The sequence below is a fragment of the Pholis gunnellus genome (assembly GCF_910591455.1).
Source record: "Pholis gunnellus genome assembly, chromosome: 12".
Taxonomy (NCBI): Eukaryota; Metazoa; Chordata; class Actinopteri; order Perciformes; family Pholidae; genus Pholis; species Pholis gunnellus.
In genome coordinates, this window is record NC_136539.1 from 10,659,461 (window position 1) to 10,681,333 (window position 21,873).

Genomic DNA, 21,873 nt, shown 5'->3' on the forward strand with positions numbered 1-21,873 from the left:
AGTGTGAATTTGATCCACATGATTTAAAAGCTTTCGTCAAAGCTCTGGGCGGGCTTGCAATGTTGAATTACATCATGAGACACCAGACCGGACCAGACCGGTCTGAACCGGCCGCGTACAGTACCTGAAGAAAGAAGTCCAGAACGGCTGGCTGGTTGCCGGGGGAGCGAGGGGTCTCCATGGCGATGCCCTCCTGCAGACACTCAGACTGCTCCTGCTGGAATAGCACCTCGGAGACGTACTGCCTCAGCCGCTCGTTGGTCATGTTCACGCACAGCTGGAATGCACACAGAAACACACACATCAACCTGTAAACAGTGCACATGGTCTGAAATCCCTCTTCAGACACAAAGCTGTACGCTCTAGTTTTAAAGCAGATGAATGCACAAACACAATCTGGAACACAACCTGCTGTGGCACCAAAAGGGAAGTCAATGGGGGCATAAATGAACTGACTACTCATATAAGCACATCAGACCCCAGAGCGGTTTAAAGGGGACACCACGTGCATAGTAATAGATGTCCCTATGTAGGGCCTTTAGTCCATTCCATGATAATATGGACAAAGTGTTCCTGCTGGGACACATGAACTCTTCCTAACCCAGCAGTCAACCAATCACAGCACAGGAGTCAATCAAATGAGGTTTTATCTGGGGTGTGCGTGTGGAGCACTTGGGGGGGGGGGGGGGGGCTCAAGTGTGACTTGTCACATTTGATGTAAAGAGAAGGAACACAGAATATGAAGTGGAACAACACAGGACAGCGGTCTGCAGCGGCAGGCCTGTTTAAACTTCTCCTGAACCCAAATGTGTCACTAAGTGGAACACAAAAAAAAAAAAGTCGTACAGCGTTGTAGTCTAGGAATGAACTTGTCATTCTTGTGCCTCAGTGAGTCCCTGTCCCTGCTTTCAACTCGAGATCTGATGCATCTTTTCTTTGTAGTCTAACGCCACCTGACACGACAACAGATGCCAGACCGACGCCGCCATGTGATAAGAACATTCATCGTGTAGGTGAGGTAATGATGACGGGCTCGCAAATAAAGTGAAAGTGAAAATAATCGTGTTTTATCCAGTGCTCAAGTAAAGCCTTGCAGCCCTTCGCTTTGGGGTAATGTATTTTTACGAGATTTCACAGAAACAGTAGAATGTTTGGGGGGGAAAAAAGTGCAAGAATAAATAAACAGGCTTTAGTTTCTCTCTTTGGGCGCAGTCATGCGTCTCAATCAGAACAATCACAACATGACCCACATTTTGTCTCACGGCACGCTGATTGAGAAGTGCTGATCTAGAGGTGTGTTGTGCCCGTGGGGGCCGTGGTCCTGTTTTCTTTCTTCAGTGTTTGTCTATTCTTTGTCTTCAAGCTGGTCTAGTATATTAAAGGCTTAGTCCCAGCAGGTGGTTGATTGAGTTAGCTCATTAGCAAAGTGCTGAGCAGGTACAACACACCCCCTGACAAACACAGCTCTAATTAACAAGCCCTAATGACCCTGATCATGCTGCGCATGTGGAGCCTGCCCGTGTACGAGTCTGCGTGTGTGTACAAACATGTCAGAGCGTGAGTGCTTGTTTGTCACTGAAGTGCCACATCTACTGTAAGAGATCATCTAGTTTGTTTGTCCAGACCTTGCTTCTCCTCTGCTTCCTCTGGTGTGGGTGGCGGGTAATGTGTGTGATTTGAACAGGCCGATATTAAAAAAAAAAAAATGCAGCTCAGCTTCAACAATGGAGAAGATGTCTGGGACAAAGAGGTGGGCAATGCCACCGCCTGCCAGAGGTAGTGTCTCTTTGTTTCTCCCGTTTTCGTTAGCCTCCTCCCCTCTCTTCCCTTCTGGCACTTGCACTCTCCGAAACCCAAAGACGATCGGTCACGCAATCCCTCACTTCCACTTAGATTAGAGAATATCCAAGAGAAGACTAAGACCACTGACATCTCAGTGACACACACACACACACACACACACACACACACACACACACACACACACACACGCGCATGTAAGCAAAGACAATCAAACACTGGCCTTAATAAATCCTGGGAGGATATTGGGAGTTCCTGAGGGAAAGAACGTAAGCTCTGAGTAGAAGGAATAAGCACATGGCCTCTTGTACCTTATGAATACCCTAAGACACTACACACTCTGTATGTGTGTGTGTGTGTGTGGTGATATACAGACTTGTCTGCTTGTCTAAGAGTCCCGTTTGTTAAAAATGTAATTGCTTCTCCATCTCTAAATATACTACTTGGTGCAGTCACCAGTAGCTTCTGTATGATGCTATGGAGAAGAAGAAACTAAGTCAGCCAGTCCTGATTAACAACGTCTCTAAGAAAAAGGAGCTTTTTTTCTTTCGCTATTTTCAGGCTCCCACTGTTGTGCACTGAGCGCTAATACAACATGAATTTACAGCCATTTACAAACTGCCGACCATCAAACATAACTTACTACTACTACTACATACTTTATTTCTTTACTATGAAATCATTTCTGTAATTTTGGTTGTTGCTGGTACTTTTTTATTATTTTTCAATGATGCGAACAATGTCGTTGAACAATGCAACAAAGAAAAACAGTTGGGACCAACTTCATTGGAACAAGATTTAGTTCTTAAAAAAAGAATCAATGATTTGCATCGTGACCCCAAAAATATATTAACTCGTATGTGTAAAAATAAGATCCACACACACACTGATTTGAAGCAGCCCATTACTCTGACATCTCTCACACACACACACACACACACACACACACACACACACACACACACACACACACACACACACCTACACACAGAGGAGCCTTTGTGTCAGCCCTCAGTTCATTTAAGGACAGCTGAAAATCATGCCAGTCAGCCACAGTCCTCATCTCATTCATTACAATTACAGACCAAAATGTCTAAAATAGATAACCGTCAAATATTTTCATAATTTGATTAAGATCTGTTTGAAACCACAAAACTACACACTATTCAAAGATATTTCTTTAGCTCAGGGCGGCCTTCTAAGCCAATGATGTTAATCAGGGAACGTCATGAATGCATTTGGCTTGATTAGGAGAAGAAATGTGTCGGCTTGAGGGGAAGAGGGACACAACATTGATGCGTATCTTTGGGGTTGACTGAAACCTAATAAAAGTAGGCATTGTCCCACCTGCTCAAATCCATTCCTCTGAACTTCTTCAAACCCAAAGATGTCCAAGATCCCAATTTCCAAGGAAGGATCACTAGAAGGAATGAACAGATAAGAGAGCAAATGTATTACATATGACCATTCAACTCCAGGATCAACGTGAGGACTTGTTTGCTTGCTTGTGTCACTCTGACAGGAATTATCTGGTTTGTGTGTGTGTGTGCAATAACATCTGAAGAGGGTGTGCCAGTAGTGAGTAGTGTGGGTGACAAATCAATTATGTTGTGTGGTTGGTGTGCAAACAACGCAAAGCACAAACACATTCAAGAAGATGGAGCACCAGTTATCTGACAGCGTGTGATAAGACCTCACAACATCAACACAACCAAGGATCCATTGGCCTCGATCTAAGAGTGTGTGTGTGTGTGTGTGCTTAAGTTGCTGTGTGCAAGACCTTCACAGAAACCTTGGGTGTGTCCTCCACCTTGTTGTTCAGTATTTTTCATTTCAGTGTGCATGCCTATCTGTGCATGTTATGCAATGTAAACTATGACAAACCTTCACGCTAAACTACGTGTCTGTCACAATAATCAGTGTTGTCACTCCAGAGGCCGAGTGAGATTACAGATACGTTACATTGGTGCCGTTTGTTATCAACAGCCTGGGCTTTCAAAAAACGTATTTTGCCGGTAAAATACTGGGGGGAAAAAAAGCAACCTGTGAGCATAAACACAGACACAGACACACAGCTATACCCAATGCTGTCGTCTTGTCCCTGTAGGTAGTCGTTGGTACTGTTCACCAGATAGCTGAAGAGACGTCCATAGATGGCCTTCGCAAGCTGGTCTCTGTACTGCTCTGACATCTCCACTGTGTGGCCCCTAGTGATCACGTCACCTGACACAAAAGGGACATGGCAACACAAAGTCTTGGTGATCGTGTTGATAGCACAGTGATGGAACAATATCTGTACGGTTCATTTATGGTTTTATGTCCCAATGTTTTGTTTTCTGCGGCAAGACGACACTGATTAATAAGTTTTAAATGTAGTCGTCCTGCGACTAAAGACATGCTGCTTGTTGAAATTTAAAAGATGTACAGTATTTATAACTTTAACAGTGTTGAGGTTATTAGAGTACAAGTCTTATACACGTCTTTGCCGTAAAGATCAATATAAAAGATGAATCCGATGATAATCATAGTGACCGGACTGTCACTGCTTATGCATGTGGAATAGGGAGGGCCAAGTGACGGCGAAGGCTGGTGAGTGGATACCTTTGAAGTATTGGACGTCGGAGGTGAGGGCGGTGCTTAAGTCATTGGAGCACACCTGCAACAATCCAGCAACTGTGCAGAGGAAGACCGGAAGAGGAAGAGAGAGAAAGAAGCCGTCAGAATAACTGACAGTGACGTGACGACAGGATGAAAAAAACATCAAAACAACCGCATTAATCATTAGAAATGAGGACAGGTCAGAAAGGTAGCTCTGATAACTTCCCAGAAATGAATGTGCTTCTTCCCTACTCTGACGACAACATCACGCTGCCAGCGCAACAAGCTGAGCCCCGCTTCAGATCACTCCAACCTAATCGATCAGCAGAGCTGGCAGCAGTTAGTCATCGGTGGATTTCGGAGCAGAAACAGGTGACAACAACCCAGAAACCTCACGAGCCATGACATCACATCTCCCTGACAACGACTGGCTCTTTCCCGCTCAGGCGCTGATGTCATTTGTTTACCATCTCGCTAAGGTCGGGGGTCACGGGAGCAAATGTAGCGGTTGCATAATGAGGGAGATAGAAAGAGAGAAGAAAAAAAAAAAAAGAGAGAGAGACACCAATAGCGGGTTTAAGAGGGATCTCTCCTCACCGTGGTTACTGTTTGCCAGAAAATGCGGCTTCCCAAACAGGTGACTGTCTGGCCTTTAGCTCGTGCTGGCAAGCTGCCAAGCAGAACTCCAAGAGACAGAGAAAGGGAGGAGCGATGACGACGAGGTAAACACGATGAGTGGGTGTGATGCGCCCCTCCTTTCCTGCCCCACCCCACCTCCCCACAGAGGGTGGAAATGTGACCCCGGTCATGTGACGGAGGGCACTGACCTCTCTCAAGCAGCTGGAGGTCAGAAGGGAAGGCTGTATCGGCATCCGTCAACGCAGTAAAACGTAGGTCCCCAATATGGAGCACAGCAGATAGCAGCATAAACACCGACTCAATCTCCTAGAAGAGAGAGAGAGAGAAAAGAGTGGGGAGTTAGAGAGGAAACAAATATGAACTACTATCAAAAACAGGAATTTCCCCTTTTCCACTGCTTAATTCCAACATGTGCTACATGCAATGCTGAGGACATTTTTAATGATCCTAAATTCAACCTTGGGACTGGCGATATACTATATTTATCTTAAAGTTTACAAATGCCACGAAAAAATCCAAGGCTTTTTAACGACGCATCCACCCTCCTCCTCCTCCTCCCTTCATTCACACACTTCTTTCGCTCCGTCCCACTCTCCCTTCCTCTCTGCCCTTGAGTAGAGGACGCTTAATGGAATACCCCATTACCCACTGCTCTGAATCTCTGAGAGGGGGGATGCTCGAGTTTGAGGGTGTGTGCTCGTGTGTGTGTGTGTGTGTCTGTGTCTCAAGGCAGGATATTGGAGCTGATATCTGGGAGATAAACACAAGCATTAGTCTCTGTCTGACACTCTATACACAGACAGACTCCCCCTGCTTAGAAAGGGAGAAGAAAGGGAGCGAGGGCACAAGGGAGAGAAAAGGAGCGATAGGGAGCGTTAATGACGATTGACCTTTGGGGTCTGGACTGGGAGTCTTACCCTGATTAGACTTAGACAGAGACCAATGGGTGGTCTATCACTTCCACTCTTACACCCCCCCCCCCCCACCCTCATTCCTTCTTCTGTCCCTTGGACTCTCTCTCTTATCCAGTAGACACTACTGCCCTCTGATATAAGCCTATCTATCGCTCTATCCCCCCGGCCTTAAGGCCATCCCTGCGTGTATTGACTGCTGCTGGATTAAAAGGTGACATGGTGGTCACTCACTGCTGACAGATGCAGACTGGGAATCTAAGAATAGAATCTGATAATGGGCTGGGAACACAGCTGGTGGTGCACAGGACGGGCTGTGCCACACACTGTAGCACACTACACGCACTCAGCGGGCGTAAATCAATGTCTTCATATGATCTTTAGATAGAAAATGAGTCCCAATCCTAAGAGATCAAAACATCTAGGCCGAATGTGTCATTAGAAACAGACTATACCCGCCTCATTTCAAATACGTCTTGTGCCTGAAGTGGGAGGATATACCGTTGTGTCCTTTACATCACTCAGTCTCCTGCAATCCATTATGCAGTGGTCAATTGTTTAATGGAGCATGGGCAATCCTCTTCGACTTGAAAATTACTTTTGACCGTGACAGTATTTACCAGATATTACTGATATTATAGATGGGACATTCTAGTCATATATTTTGAAGTATTTGACTTTTCAAATCGAACAAAATCCCATAGAATGGGTCAGTAATTCTGCTATCTTTGAGGTTAGGGACGCATTCCTTTGGAGGATCCAGCCCCTGGACTCAAAACTTACAGACTCAAAACCTGGGGTGAAATCTCAATGATGACCTCATACGTGGCTACTTCAGGGTCTGTAACATCAAACACTTTGAACGATCCCCGCTGTCGATAACCTTTGAATAAACAGTGACAATAACAGAAGCCGTATGCAGTGCCGATGGATACCTGCTTGTTAAAGCCCAGGGCTCGCAGGGCTTGTTTGACTGCTGCGAGGCGTTCCCGGCTCTGGGCAGAGGCTGTAGCTACTGGAGGGTTCTCCCCTAGAGGTCCTCCACTGAGATACCTGGAGTAAGGACATAAACATTGGACAATGTGGACGGACATTTCAGACAACTACAAAAACACAACGCTCACAAAGGACAAAGTGTGTCCCGTGGTCAGTGCATTGGTTCCAAACATGTGTGCATATCTGTGGATGACCGAGACCTAGATCCAAAAGATTTATGAGGTAGTTTTGCACAGTGCTACATTTCCTGTCACTCTATGCAGAGAGCTCTGTTTGGAAGGGAGGAGAAATAGCAAACAGGGTTGTAAATCACCAATGGGTTGGGTGTGATGCAAGAGGGGCAAGCGTACTTCTCAGGCTCCAAATCAGAGCGAATCAGGTCAGTAGTTATCACACTGGAGACATTCAGTGGATATATATATATATATATATATATATATATATATATATATATATATATATATATATATATATATATATATATATATATATATATATATATATATATATATTTATTTATATAGTGGATATAATATACATACGGCAGCTGACGGGCACTAACCTATGAGCCAGGACATTGTTGAGGTAAAGTGCGCTGTTCTCCTCAGGCGACAGGCCTTCAGCCATCAAATAGAAGATGTTGAAGCTGTGTTGGTGAGCAGGCAGGTGGACCAGGCGAGACTTCTCCAGCATGTGGGTGTACACTCGGGCTTAAACATCAGATTTGTTTATTACTTCAATAACACGTGTGTAAATTACATTTCATCAGATGATAGTAGTAGTACTGAACATGCAGCGGGTGCTCACTGATCAAATTAACCGGGGTGAAATAAGGTAAACAGGACTTTAAATGAAGGAGCACAAATTGAAACTCTAAGAGCAGACTCATGGGCCTTTACTGCCCCCTGCTGGTGTTCACGATTGAGCACCTGATCCCATAGCAAGTCAGCACACAGTAGTTCTGTGCCTTAGATATATTGTGAATCTTTTATGGTTCATGTTATCTCTGTACTATCCTCATAAAGTAGTGGTCCAGACTTTGAAAACAATGACTATTTTCTCACTTATTTTGGCAATACATATTTGATTTAATTAAATAATAAAGAATACAAATGTGTGGAATCATAAGGAAACATGTTATGCCAAGTAGAGCAAAATCAAACCAGAATATAGACATTTTGAAGAATTAAGTACAATGTTACGACACTTATCAGCGTTTCATTCTACTCCAGTCTCTAATGGGAAATACAGACAATACCATCAATCAGTTACCATTGAAAGAAATGTAGGTTACCTCTGAGCAGTGTCCTCCTCTTGTCACAGTATTGGATGGTCAACAACTTGATAAAGCGGCTTGAGTTGTTGTTCCTCAGAGTCTTTGCATGACCGAAGGCCTCCAGAATGCAGTTAACCTGCATATTTTGTTAAACCAGAGGAAATGTTAACAGTGAGTGTGAACATCCTCACTGCAGAGTATGTCTGCCTTTTTTATTTTCCAAAATAATGAAACCCACTTACACAAAGTATCTCTCTAGTATCTCTACACCTGAATAAAAAGTTCCACTTGCCACCACAAGATGTCAACATGCACCCGTTATATGGGAGCCGAGTGTTTTATGTGTCCTAGGATGATCAGAGAGAGCGCTGACCCAGATATCGACTACATAACGATGACTTCATCAGAAACACGTCACTTGCAATCCCTGGCTACACACCTGCTTTGTTACCCGACTGATAGACTGCGTGCAGAGCAGTGAATCGTGTGTTAAACACCACGAACATGTCACAATCCGAACCACATCTACACAATGGAGAATACACAAAGAGGCAGGAATGCAAGTTCTTTCTTTCTTGGTCATATACAAGACAAGGGAGGATACTAAACTCTGACCTTAATTCCGACCTTAAATGCCTTGTAAAAAATATGAATAATAATAATTTGTCAGTATATGTTTCTATACGATTGTAGCCTCTCTTGATTTACTGGAAAATGTGCCACGAAGCGGATATGGGTATTTGGCATCCTATTGTACTCTACTATCATTTTTCTGAATCAATATTCCTTCATTAGGCTGTAAAGTTTAAGACAAATGGACTGCCCCTTAAGAATAACGGCCAAATGACTCCCTCCGCTGCAAATGGTTCCGTTCTTAAGAAACAGTACGGTAAGAGATAAAGTCATCTTAATGGAAATCTTGATGATGCAATCAAACACAGGGTCTGAATGCTCAAATGCCGTCTTTGACAAATGAACAGCTATCGAGCAGAGAAGAAAAGACTACCATTAAAGCCCCTTACTGTGTCCACTAATCCATACATCTATTCTCTCCTCCAGCACAGAGACAAGAAGAACAGCAGGATACATTTACACAGCCATGACCACTGTCTCACTACAATGTGTGCCATCTGATTCTTTATCAGAGATGACATGCGAGAGGGAACAATAAGCGCAGGAAAGACTTGCGCACAGGGTGAAAGGATGTACGATTCAGTCAGTGCCTCGCTTTGAAGAACACACGAATATCATGAGTTTCTCGGTGGAGGACCGATTGTGCAGAGAATTTGAATTTGAAATGAAAAAGATGTCTACCATAACGTTTTCTAGCCTTTTTGCAAATTCAAAATAAAAGACACAAGCGCATGAGAGCAACAAAGGATTCAAGACTCCCAGGACAGTGCGGATACATCACATGTAATTTAGTAATTTAAACCTCCAAGACACCCGGTGACTGAAGTGTAAAATGAAAGAGTATCAGGACCAGACTTACATGTTTCATTCTGGGCTCCAGTGCAAAGCCTTTGGGGCTGGAGCGGGCTGTCAGGTGTCTCACTATGTGCTTACTGGCCTCTGTTTTCCCAGAACCACTTTCACCACTAGAGAGACAGAAAAAAAAATATATGCTGATTTAATTAATGTCCTTCAGTGATGCTATTATTGTTATACTTGTTGTCATGCTCTCTATTGTTTCATGTCTTAAGTTCATCATTTCTCAAAGTCTGTTTTAAAACAATAGAACATTGACAGGTTGTGCTTGCTGTGATCATCCTCGTGTTCATGCTGGTCATTAAGAGATGCTTCCTTATGTGCTTCCAAAATAAGTGATGGGGTACGTAGTCATCATGCAACACTTTGCGCCTTTATTGCCATTTTACATTTCGATCTGATAATTGCACTCTTTTCTACCTTGTGCTGCAACATCTACATAACAATTTCCATCTGGATAATGGGCAAGTAAGAAATACTGAAATTAAAAGCAAACATCAAGCATCTGTGTGCGTAACTATTCTCAGAAGAATAGACGTAATGCATTAGTCATCAGGGTGTTTTCCCACATCTGTCACCTCGGTTCCATGTCCCCCACCTCCTGACATCACCCCTTCAGGAACCCCCACCCATCAAAATCACAATCTATCCCTTCTGTCTGACTCAACCAACGTTGAACCATTGATCCCCGCGCCGTTACAGCCACAACTTATCTGGCAGTGGGCGCCTGTTTTTAATCAATTAATGGCGTTGAGTGGATATTAAAGCTGACATAAGGTACCTCTACAGTACATGCTCTGACTCTCACCGACATGCAGAGAGTTGAGACGGGCATAGTAGCACCAAGCAGATGGCTTCAGAAGGTCAGAAGCCCTCACTAATGACCGCAGTGTGCCGTGCCGCGCTGTTTGTCTCTGTGTATGTGTGTGTGTGTTACTAGATTTCCTACTTACAGCCCTGCTGAGTGCAGAGTCCAAAGCCCTTTCCCCTGTCTATTTCATTTAGCACTTTCTATTAGATTTCAAGGGCATTTTGTTAGAGCACTGGCCTCGGGGGATGATGGCATCTGATTGCCTGTAAATGTGTAGGTGTGTGTGTGTGTGTGTGTGTGTATGTGTGAGGAACTAAAGAGGAATTGTGAACGAACAGGAAAGAGTAAATGAAAGAGAAACAAGAAAAAGGGAGGAATAAAGTGTAGCAGGGAAAGAATGAAGGGAAAAGGTGTGTGGGTACATGAGAATGCATTGTACAATGTCCTAGCATGTGTGAGTGAGATGGATAGCCTGTGGGCAGGGCACATTAACTCTCTGCCAGATTGGTTACAACTCAGCGGGAATGTCACTGCAGAGCGGGATTTAATTGCAATCAGGGAGCTGCCTCCGTCCAGCCAAGGACGAAGAGCAAGACGCTACAACGCTCCCAGCAAACCTCCGTCTCTGCGTGAATATTGAACAGGTCCACACAGCTCAGCTCAGGCTGAGGGCTATTAATCCCTCAGGGAGTGTTTAACAGGTGTGTGACAGTGAGGGGTGTGGACCAACCAGGTGGCCGGCTGAACGTTCTCATAATCCCGAGGCAGAGAGTTCAGTGTTTGTGAGAGTGTGTGTGTGTGTGAGTGTTGAGGGAGGCCCGTGTACCTCAAAATGAAACACTGCGGGCGTCTCTCCTGCAGCATCATGTGGTAAGCTCTCTCTGCTGAGGAGAAGATGTGAGGTGGCAGAGAGGAGCACAGACGACCCGTGGAGCTCAGGTACAGCTGACTCACCTGTGGGAGAAAGACAAGTAGAGTCCACCAACACATTGGATCACAACCTCATGTAACATGGACACACGCATGGGCTGAGCAACACAGAGGATAAAGTGTTGGCTGAAAAGTGAAACCACGCTGGGTGTAACCTCTGCACACATGGAGTTTGAGTAAATAAGGAAGCCAGCAAATCATCAGCCGTCTGGTTTTTGCACACATGAAATATTCATTTCAGCTTATCGGAAAAATTGTCCGAACAATTGTTGGCTTAAGTTACACTCTGCAGACCAAAATCTAAAAATATGCATTAGCACTTTGAACAATTAGACTCCACTATGGCCGGAAAATGTTGACGCGGCTGTAATCCACTGAGGTGTTTGGAAAAACTCTTTTAAGGAGGTTCTGTTCTGGATATCTTTGTTTCTCGGTTAAGCTTTACAAAAGAATATATGCTTAGAAAACACTTGATTCAAAGTGATTAAGTGTAAACCTGAATTGTGAGCCTAAGAAAGACAGACAGGGTACCCTCCATCGTCTGGCACACTGAACTGTGATATGACTGTACTGTCACACCCTCTTTCTGTAACAAGTCCAGAAGATGTGTGCCAGTACTGATATTGGTGTCTGTGGAAAAGGGAAGGCGGATGGGCGGTGGACCACCAGACCGGAGGGGGTGACAGACGGCCAGCAGATCACACATGTTGGGACATATGTCCTTCTCACACTGGCTCCTCCCTCTTCGTCCAGGATGTGTGGACGCCTGGAGTGAATCCAGACACGGGTGGGAACGGGACAGCCAGAGGGGGCTTGGCTTCATTCTGTCATGGCAGGAGAAGATGTCTCCCCCTCCATCCAACAACCTCTCCTGGGTCCACATGGGCAAGCACTAAGCTGGCGTTAATTCAGCTATTTCAAAATGAGTTATCCACTGCTATAAATAAGGTGACACACACTGTTGTTGATTGATATCACAACATTGAACAAATGATAAATGCCATTTAGAAACATCAAAGACTGTCAGTCTGTCACCAAGTCTCCTTTAGCTGTTGCAAATGCCGCTTTTCACTCTTAGAGATAGCGTTTTTAAAAATGTATTCTTTAAAGCGGTGAGGTAGCATAATAAAGTCCGTCTTTGTGTGTGTGTGCTAGCTAAACTGGATACTTCTCTTCCCTTGCTGATGCAGAGTCAGCCTTGTGCTGTGTATCATTGACAGGAAGACTGCATTATTAATCAACCACAAGGTCCATTTCATCCATTCATGTCCTGCTTATTATTATACGGCAAACATGCCTCCTTTATATTGTGCTTTTGCATGAGAAACGCATAGCCTTTCAAATGTAAAGTTTAAAGCGTGGATCATGGCACATAAACCTGCAAATTAAATATTCAGAGAGAAAGCGCGGCGTACAATGGAAGCCTTTGTGAGACAGAGGTAATTAAAAATACCTGCTTACCAAAGTGGAGTAGATGGGCAGCTCTTTGATTGGATTGACCAGCAGGAGGATGTGTCCAATGTAAGTCTACAAAAGAGAAGAAAAGAAACACACCCGACCGCTCTATTACTCGCAAATCTAACTGTAAGACAATTACTATTTGGGTGTGAGGTTGACCGTTTTGACCTGCAAGCAGGTTGAACTGGTTTATAATTCCTGAAGGTATAACACTGAACTGAAATCTTTTCACATCAGAATTCATGGCAGCGACAATCACCATTACCATAAGACTATGGTAATCTCAGGGCAGAGAAAGGCCAAGAAGGGACCTCCGACGATAACCTCAGCAATAACCTTTGTCCAATAGAAAGAAAGAAACGATTCTGCCCTCCCGCGTACACACAAACCCTGAGGCCATTTAGATGAAATTAACCAACTCTTGATTCCTGACCCTTTCCACTAAACTGCTAGTCCACCGTTGCTCACAAAGAGCCCCGGAGGATGTTTGAAAGCCAACGCTCTGTCCCCTGGGAGAACGCAGACATTGCTAACATTCTGTAACATGCTGCTCTGTCCTTAGGCCCTGGCTCAAGGTTAATGACAAATTCCCACTGCCTACAGACACAGAACAAAATTCACACTACCAGTCTAGCTTTTTTTTTTTTAACTGGAGTAAAACTTCAATATTAACTGAGGAAGGCTGCATTTTTGGACAGGGATGTCACGAGATTAAACAACAGTGTCTTCAGTCATAGCCTTCCCCAGTTCCTTGCTGCTCTCCTCGGGGCTTTTAACGGTGCACTGGTCCTTCTATATTGGCAGAAGGCAGCAGACCACTCCTTCAAAGCCCCATCTCTGACCACCCTGCTGGGAACATATGGAGCATTCACCGCCTTTGTCCTCTCCCTCTTTCTGTCTGTCTTTCATCACATCTCTGCTTTGTTCACCCCTTTCCTGAAATGCCCTCTATCGTGTGCACAAGGTCACACCATAAGTATAAAAAGAAGAAGGTGAAGGAGGGCAGAAAAGCAAAGAAATGTATTTATTTGGCAACACTACGTTGTTCATTTCTAAGCAAACACTTTTAGAGAAGATGGGTACTATGTTAAAAACTTTATCTTTACATATACCAGGCTTTATTTAGGAATATCTTTGCTTAAACAGAATGGAGCATAACTCATGACTGTAGCATGTGCATCTCCATGGCAGAGTACTTATACACAATCAGATCAGGCATGCTCCTCCGTCCCCATGATAGCCTCACTTTGTCCTTTTCTTTTAATCTTTTCTTCTTCCAAATTGGACTGCACCTCAAGTCCGGCCCTCATTATTCTGAATTCTTATCATTTCTCTTTTCTTCATCCACCACTCTGCTGCCTTTTATTGTCATCCCCCTTATCGGTTGTCTCCTGCTGTGGCTAACCCTACTGTCTGTCGCCCATCTGGGTTTCCATAATAACAGACTACTACCGCTTCTTCACAGAGAAGAGAGTGCACCGGATAGCTCCACATTGATCTGGTTCCAGTCTTTATAGAGCTCGGTCCCCATGGAGAAGTATGGGCCAGACTACAGTTATAAAAAGGAAGGAAGATGACAGGACTATGAAATGGAACAATTGTTTGAGATTAAGGCACTTTACTCCTGAATATGGTTATGGATTTATCTTCCAGTCGATCTAAATGGTATTGATTTTGCAATTGTCACCAGTGTAAGTACGTGTGTGTGTGTGTGTGTGTGTGTGTGTGTGTGTGTGTGTGTGTGTGTGTTCGAATTAGGTACCCCTGTTACAAGTCAGCAGGCCAAAACAGAGAGAGGAAGGGATTCAGCTAATAAACACAAAAGGGTTTACATACTAAAAAGATTCAACTATATTTAGACGAATATCTATTCACCACCAATCCTAGGCTGTAAAAGTAGTCAGGGGTCAGAGGTCACACCTCTAAATATGATCTGCACAATAGTGTTCAGGAGAGAAGGTACAGTATTTGCAATGCACGGTTTATACTTCAGACACGTATACCGGAGGGAAACCCACTGCGGTGCTCATGGGTATAAAGATCCAAACATCACACTCTGAAATTCCCAGACCGTAAACAACACTCCACTAGAAATGAACAACTGAGTTATGCCTGAAAGCGAGAGAGTGTGTGTGTGTGTTTGTATTTCTCTCTGTTCTGTGTGTGCTTTGTGTTTTCATGCATGTTTAATGGCGAGTGGGACTTCCCGGTTCAGTGGCACAATGACAGCGGGGTCTTACGTAGATTTGGTCGTTTCCGAAGCGCTTCTGCATCTCGTAGAGCAGGCTGCTGTCGGTCAGCTCACTGAGGGATGCCAGGTCGTCATTGGGAGCGGGAGGCATCAGCTTGACCTGAGGAAAGCGCAAGCTGAGAGTAAACACCAACAGGCTTCCACTAATGTCGGAGTCATTTACATTTGTTCAACAAATTTAAAGTCTGGGACAGTTCTTCACCAATTTATTTCCTCTATTTTCCAACATCACATTTAAAAAGTACTGCAATGCTCTTGTGTCTCAAATGCACATTATTGGAGACATCTATAGCACACGATTACTTCTCAATCATCATTGCTGAAATAAATTTGTCAGATTCTTCTATGAAACACCAGAGTTTATTACATACTGTGTCATGTTTCAGATAAAAAAAGTGAGCCTGATAAAGCAGACGTGACATGTTATGCCTCGGGACATTTGGGATTATCTGTGCTCTCGCTGCCTTACTGTGTTTTTATAGTGCGTGAGCTGTAGGACGACACGGTACCTGCTCCAGTTTGCTGGCTCCAGAGCTAAAGGGGCCATCTAGGCCATTGTCCTGTGAGGGCTGTCGGCTCAGCGCTCCACCTGCATCTCTGAACATGGCACACTTCTCCAGCAGACTGTCCCGCTTAGAGATGGAGAGACCCAGGGGGTTCCTGTGTGATAGGTGGACAGGCAAGGTGTTGGAAAAGACACAGAAGGTAAATGGACGAGAAGCAGATTTGAGAAAAATGTAGGCAGGGGAACGGTATTTACAATTTATGGAGATAAATAATAAGGTAACAATTGTGCTCATGAAACTGTTAACCCACAAGGTCTTGACAGGAGTGTCGAGGTCGTGAGAACCGCCATCATAGCGTTGGTCAGTGGAGGGTAGAGGAGCGGAGGGGTCCTTTAGTCTCTGCAGCCAGCTCTCCTCCGCGTTCAGCAGCATGTCCGCTATGGGCTCCGACGCGGAAATGTCTGGTGAAAGGGAAAATAGTTTTATTCACCATTCTGTGCCATCAATAACAAAACAACAACATAATATTGGTAATATTGTTGGCCAAAGACCATAATACTCTGCACTCTAAAACAACCAGGTACGCCTTCCTGTTAACCGGGCTCTCACCATGCCGACCCTCCTTCACAATCAGAGCGGATGAACCTGCACCGGTACACAATGTGAACCCCACTGTGGATTATCCAACTGTGCTTAAGAGGAAGGGGGAGATAAGATCCCCCATCTGTAATGAGGTGTAACAGGGCACGAGGGAAGGGGAATGGCTTCAGCCCGTCTTCATTTGTGTCTGACTGACAACCCCCTAGACTCCCATCTCTTGCTCCGGCTTTCTTTCGTCACGTGGCCGCTGAAGGAGGGATGTGGGGCTTCAAGTGAGAAAGGGGGGGGGGGATTGTCTCAAGTCTCTGAGGGCTTGTCTCACATCTTTTCCCAAACACATGCTAGAAGGAGCTATTGATTAAGGCCGGAGTGAGGCAATCAGAGTTGTGATGAAGCCATGGGAGTAAATGGTTAGAGGCAGCTATGGTATTCTATCCCACGATGGCGAGGAACCCGAAGCCCCTTCTATATGACAGATTTCATCACCATCACGCTTCACAATGACTACACTTCATTCATCAGCAGCCCGGTTCAGTGAATGGTTTTAAAACAGATCTGTTCAGTGCTGCGTTGTGTGTGTGTGTGTGGAAGGGGAATTTAGAAGATTGTTTGGGATCATCAGCCAATTACAACTTTCGCTCCAACATTGATGTAATTTATGTTTAAAGCCAATGTTTCCCTTCAAAATGCATTGTGTGCATCTTTGAGCGCCTTACAAATGTGCAAATTGTTGAGATATTTCAAGTCTGTTTCAAGGTGTTTCATTCGTTTATCATCTTCTTCTTCATGTGTTATGGCCTGCATGTACAACAAGTTGCATTACCGCCCTCTGTAACTGGCAGGAATGTGGGCATATTCCTGCATCCTCGTGCAGCAGAACACGACATTATGGCTGATATAGGGCTTATCTGCCTACACAAAACGTTAAATTCTACCGTTTAACAGCCTACACGATTCCTACACAGCAAATGAAATGAAAAGGATTTATATTCATAGTTCAGTCACATGAACCTAGCACAGCCTAACGGCAGATTACACAGGACGGTTGCTGCCCGACTTCGCTAACATTCTACCCCGAAGCTGAGAGCGTTGGAGCAGCGAACTGCGTCGAGCCACCCTCACTTTCTATCATCATTCTCTTTGGCTTTGTAGTCGGAGCAAAACACTGCTCCACAGCATCAACGGTTAATTTAATTTAAGGCCGTATGATTTTAAAGGGCGACTAGAATTAAAATAACATCGCAAGAGCGGATATCATTTTTCAGATGGCAGCTGTATCACTCTGCCATTTGCAACAAGTTATTTAAATCAATAATCACCAATTAAGTCTTCCCTTAACTGTAGTGCTTACCAGTCAAACGGGAATCCTCCTACCGACATCCACATTCACACAACTTGCCCCACATTGAATTAGTGCAAATAGTGTTTATTCAGATCTCCTCTGTTTATCTTGTGAGCTTCAATTAAGAAAACATTTAAAAAATGAGTAGATGCCTCTTGATAATGATGTGATACCTTTATGCCCATTAGCAACTTAATCACTCAAGCCTCTTTTGATTACTGCTAACACCCCCGTTTTAAATCAACGCATGTGTGTACGGGCATGAGCAAGGTGTTAAATGTTTTCTTTCATTATTAAATGCGTTCGCTCTCGCAGACGCACTCAGATGAGCACAGATAAGCTCAGCGGTGACTGATTGTGACTGAACCTCGTTCACTGCGTATACCGAGTGTGTGTTTATGAGCCTGGGTTTTATATCATCACTGCGATTATTAATGCATTTGCAGCTGAATAAGTCAAAATCCATTTCTCCGCTTCTCTGCCTCATTAACTCTTGATTTCTAAAAACACGTTTGCACATTCCAGCAGCAGCGTGTGTGTGTGTGTGTGTGTGTGTGTGCGTGTGTGTGTACGTGCACATGTGCGTATTTGTGTGAATGCCTAAATGCGTTACCTGAGGGCTTGTCTTGGTTGCAGTTCAACAGAGTCGGGTTTGCTCTGAGCCTCAGGAGCTGGCTAACGATGCTTGTCTGTAAGAGACGGGAGAAACACCCACATCCATTTTCATTAGATCCTCAGAAAAGAATCTAACATTTCTAGGGCACTATTAACTGCAGCAACTTTCAAACCATCAGTGCAAGAACAAACAAAAAAAAACACCTCATAGCAGATTTTTTTTGATCAGGTCAGAGGAGATATTCCCACATTTGCCGCTACAGTGTAGATGTGTAGATGTAAATGTAGGATATAGTGCGACACGGCCCCGGAATTTGAACACCGAGCATATGAGAGAAACAACGTATGTATGTCACACATGACGGATCTATACAAGCGTTGCCCCTGACTGAGGAGATGCTTTGATAATAAGCGTATCTTCCTTCACATGTCACAGTGGAAGAACCCCATAGTTGTCGACACTCATTTTCGCACACAGTGACATGTGATGGCTGTCGCCTCTGTCCTCTATTGCTCTGTGGAGGTTTTTCTTTTTGTCTAAGCCGTCGGGCTCTCGGTCAGACTTGTTCTCCTTTCCCTCTCACTGCCCCATTCATCTTCGTTTTGCATTCTCGCTGTCAACACCCTTCTTCTACTCTGCGGACTATCAGCTGTAAAGAATCCAAGAATCCAATGTGATCTGTGAATACTATGTGACTTGACCATCCACCCCATCCTCCTCCCTACGAAGACTTTAATTCAAAACATATTTGTGAACTTATTTGTGAAATGTCATTTAGGCCACACTACCACATTTAGCTGAAATGCAACAAGCACAGTTTAAAGTTCCAAAGCACAGTTTGGAAGATTTCCATTAAATTCAGGACCCCTAAAACATATTTCCACTATTCACTTGTGCATAGAGAATATTAAACAGCAAGAAACCACATCATCATGCTTGGGCTAAGTTAACTCAGCTGGTCAAACTAACTAAACTATTGTTGCTGATTCTCAACAGTTTAAGGAGCGTTCCAAAGCAGCAGAACTTCTTTGTATTAAAGCAGAGTAAGAGGCATCGCCGGCAGTACGGAAGAGAGTGACTCAGCACATTCAGCGGACTCAGACGAACGTCAACAGCTGTTCGGCTATGAGTCCATAGCATCTCTTCTGCCCACGAACCCTGTCAGCTGCACTCACACCCTATAAATATGGACAACGCGTCAGTGGCACCACAAGATCTTAACTCTTTAAATCGGTCAGGGGGATCAGGAAAAGGTCAGCACATTGGGTTCCGCGGGGACAGAGCAACCTCATCGCTGATGCATATTCAGACAGACAAAAGGTTTTTGTAAAGGCTCAAATTTCCTTTTAAAAATACTTGTCAGAGCTAAAACATTATCTTGAGATCATGAAACTTGTTCAGGTGGTTGCTATATTGCCACAGCTTTCATATCTACCGTCATTATAAAAACTGAATTAATTAATCCAACCCCAGTAGGGCTCTACTTTAACATCCTGCCATTTTGGTTTAAAAATCCACACACTATTAAAAATCCTTCCCTTAAGAGAACACATCTTGAAGAGCCGAGACTCAAATCAAGGACGCCAAGAGCCAGCGTCCAACTTATCACAAGACCGAGAGAGGGAGGCTTAATTAGCTGCAGTAATAGGGTCATGTATCTTCTTAAAGGGTCAGTGTAGTGGGTATGCCGCGCTGCAGATTGGGGTCTTTGGTTTTAACGTTCCAGCTGGTGTGACAGTTACCAGCAAGTGTTTCCAGGCAACGGTTTGCTTCTGCCTCATATCAGCAAAGCCTCTTCTTGGTGGGACCAGTGATTTAGTTGGCTGTATGCATACACACATCTTGAACCCATAATATCCTGACTGCTGACATGTCACTGACAGTAGGGCTGCAACTAACGATTATTTTAATAATCGATTAATCTGTCGATTATTTGTTCGATTAATCGATGAATCGGATAAAAAAACAAAAAACTAAAAAGCATTAATTTCTAACCCTTTTTTCAAAAACAGAGCTGACAGTGTAAATTCACAGTGCAAAACATCTTCAGAAAGTGCACAAACAGGTTGCTTGAACATCCCTGAGCTGTTAAAGTAATAATTTAAAAAAAGAAATGGACTAATATCAGGAGTGGGGTTCAGTGGGTTACCCAAAATACTCTGTCTCTCATCACCTACAAGTATAACAGTACTTTAATGAGTTAACTGAATAAACTTTACCGTGTTCGCCTGGTAGACCAGTAGTAGAATAACAGAATGGGAAGAAAAAATTCGCTGTTTTCACCCGCCATTTCTCATCTTTCTGAGCTCCGCTTAACTTCCGGTTTAATGGTCATGTTACAAAAACAAAAGCTCGTCTATCATAAGTAAAACAACGGCGAAGCAGTTACGAGTTTAACACAAGGTACCCAAAATGGCAATAAATGTAATGTATTATAATTGCAGAAATAAACTAAAAATAATACAAATCGCGTAAATCAACTTCCGGTGTTGTCATGGCAACGTTTATACGCCGGTCAGCGTCAGCTACAGAACCGGAGTCCTATTCCACTATTCCTAGCTGCGGTGTTCAGGCGACCGGGCCTGCTGTGAACACTCAAGCATCTCCACGACTTATTGAGTGGCGTAATAATCGCGCGACACAACGAATCGATAATGAAATTCGTTGCCAACTCTTTTGATAATCGATTTTTATCGATTTTATCGATTCGTTGTTGCAGCCCTAACTACCAGTAAAAAGGGAATGGTGTGTTCAGAAGGCTCAGGGAGTCGTTGGTATGCAGGAGGCAAAGCACTGGCACCAGTAAAGAGCCGATGGCTGAGGTGATTTAGCACTGCAAGGGAAACTAATCGATTCTCCAATCCTCTAGAATGCCACTCTCAAGTCAGATGCACTTACATATTGCAAACACACACACACACACACACACACACACACACACACACACACACACACACACACACACACACACACACACACACACACACACACACACACACACACACACACACACACACACACACACACACAGTGAGTAATTGCTTATGCAGAAAGTCTTAAAAACAAAGAGACAAAAGGAGGTTATTATTCCATTTAGAAGATTGCTATCTGGAAGACTTGCACATTTTGATGTATCGATTAACAAAAATAAGAATTCAAACCAACAACAAGATGAAGAATTGTAGAAGAGGAAAGACAGAAAACAAAAGGCAGCAACTCTGAATGAATGAAACAGAGAAAGGCTGCGAGGCGACACTCTAGAGGGGGCAAAAAAAACACATCTTCAGGGTAGATGAACCAATGAAGTAGAGAGCGGCTATAAATACCGGATGAATAATTTGACTTTTTCAGCAGCCCAAGCACACAGCACAGACATGTAATTAAATATCCAGTTGGGTCAGCAAGAGCTGAACCTTCCTTCATAGTTGGACCCCTCCCAAACCACCAGATCTCATCGCCCCATCTGGAAATCAATCTCTTTCGCCCCAAGAGAGTCCATTAAACTGCTAATCTAAAATGCTGTAACAAATGCATGTGCAGTACTGCTCTGTGCCCGCAGTTTGACTGTTCCTAATCAATAGGCCCCAAAAAAAGAGCAGCTTATCAGAGTGTGTGCAGGGTAACTGAAGGCTACTTCCTCAGAGGAAGCAC

The 21,873-nt window shown here is 44.0% G+C and overlaps 1 protein-coding gene across 1 annotated transcript in view; it reads right to left on the reverse strand.

Moving 5' to 3' along the window:
• myo16 (myosin XVI) overlaps nucleotides 1-21,873 on the reverse strand; it is a gene marked incomplete at both ends in the record, with an annotated part of 71,716 nt that overhangs the window by 27,664 nt on the left and 22,179 nt on the right. Inside the window, 15 exons of the mRNA XM_079169620.1 lie at nucleotides 125-277; nucleotides 3,148-3,220; nucleotides 3,882-4,023; nucleotides 4,402-4,473; nucleotides 5,226-5,343; nucleotides 6,884-7,001; nucleotides 7,507-7,654; nucleotides 8,239-8,356; nucleotides 9,713-9,818; nucleotides 11,346-11,473; nucleotides 12,911-12,976; nucleotides 15,148-15,258; nucleotides 15,668-15,818; nucleotides 15,975-16,125; nucleotides 18,220-18,295. Coding sequence (XP_079025746.1) covers nucleotides 125-277; nucleotides 3,148-3,220; nucleotides 3,882-4,023; nucleotides 4,402-4,473; nucleotides 5,226-5,343; nucleotides 6,884-7,001; nucleotides 7,507-7,654; nucleotides 8,239-8,356; nucleotides 9,713-9,818; nucleotides 11,346-11,473; nucleotides 12,911-12,976; nucleotides 15,148-15,258; nucleotides 15,668-15,818; nucleotides 15,975-16,125; nucleotides 18,220-18,295 — 1,731 coding nt within the window. The remainder of the gene's footprint in view (nucleotides 1-124; nucleotides 278-3,147; nucleotides 3,221-3,881; nucleotides 4,024-4,401; nucleotides 4,474-5,225; nucleotides 5,344-6,883; nucleotides 7,002-7,506; nucleotides 7,655-8,238; nucleotides 8,357-9,712; nucleotides 9,819-11,345; nucleotides 11,474-12,910; nucleotides 12,977-15,147; nucleotides 15,259-15,667; nucleotides 15,819-15,974; nucleotides 16,126-18,219; nucleotides 18,296-21,873) is intronic.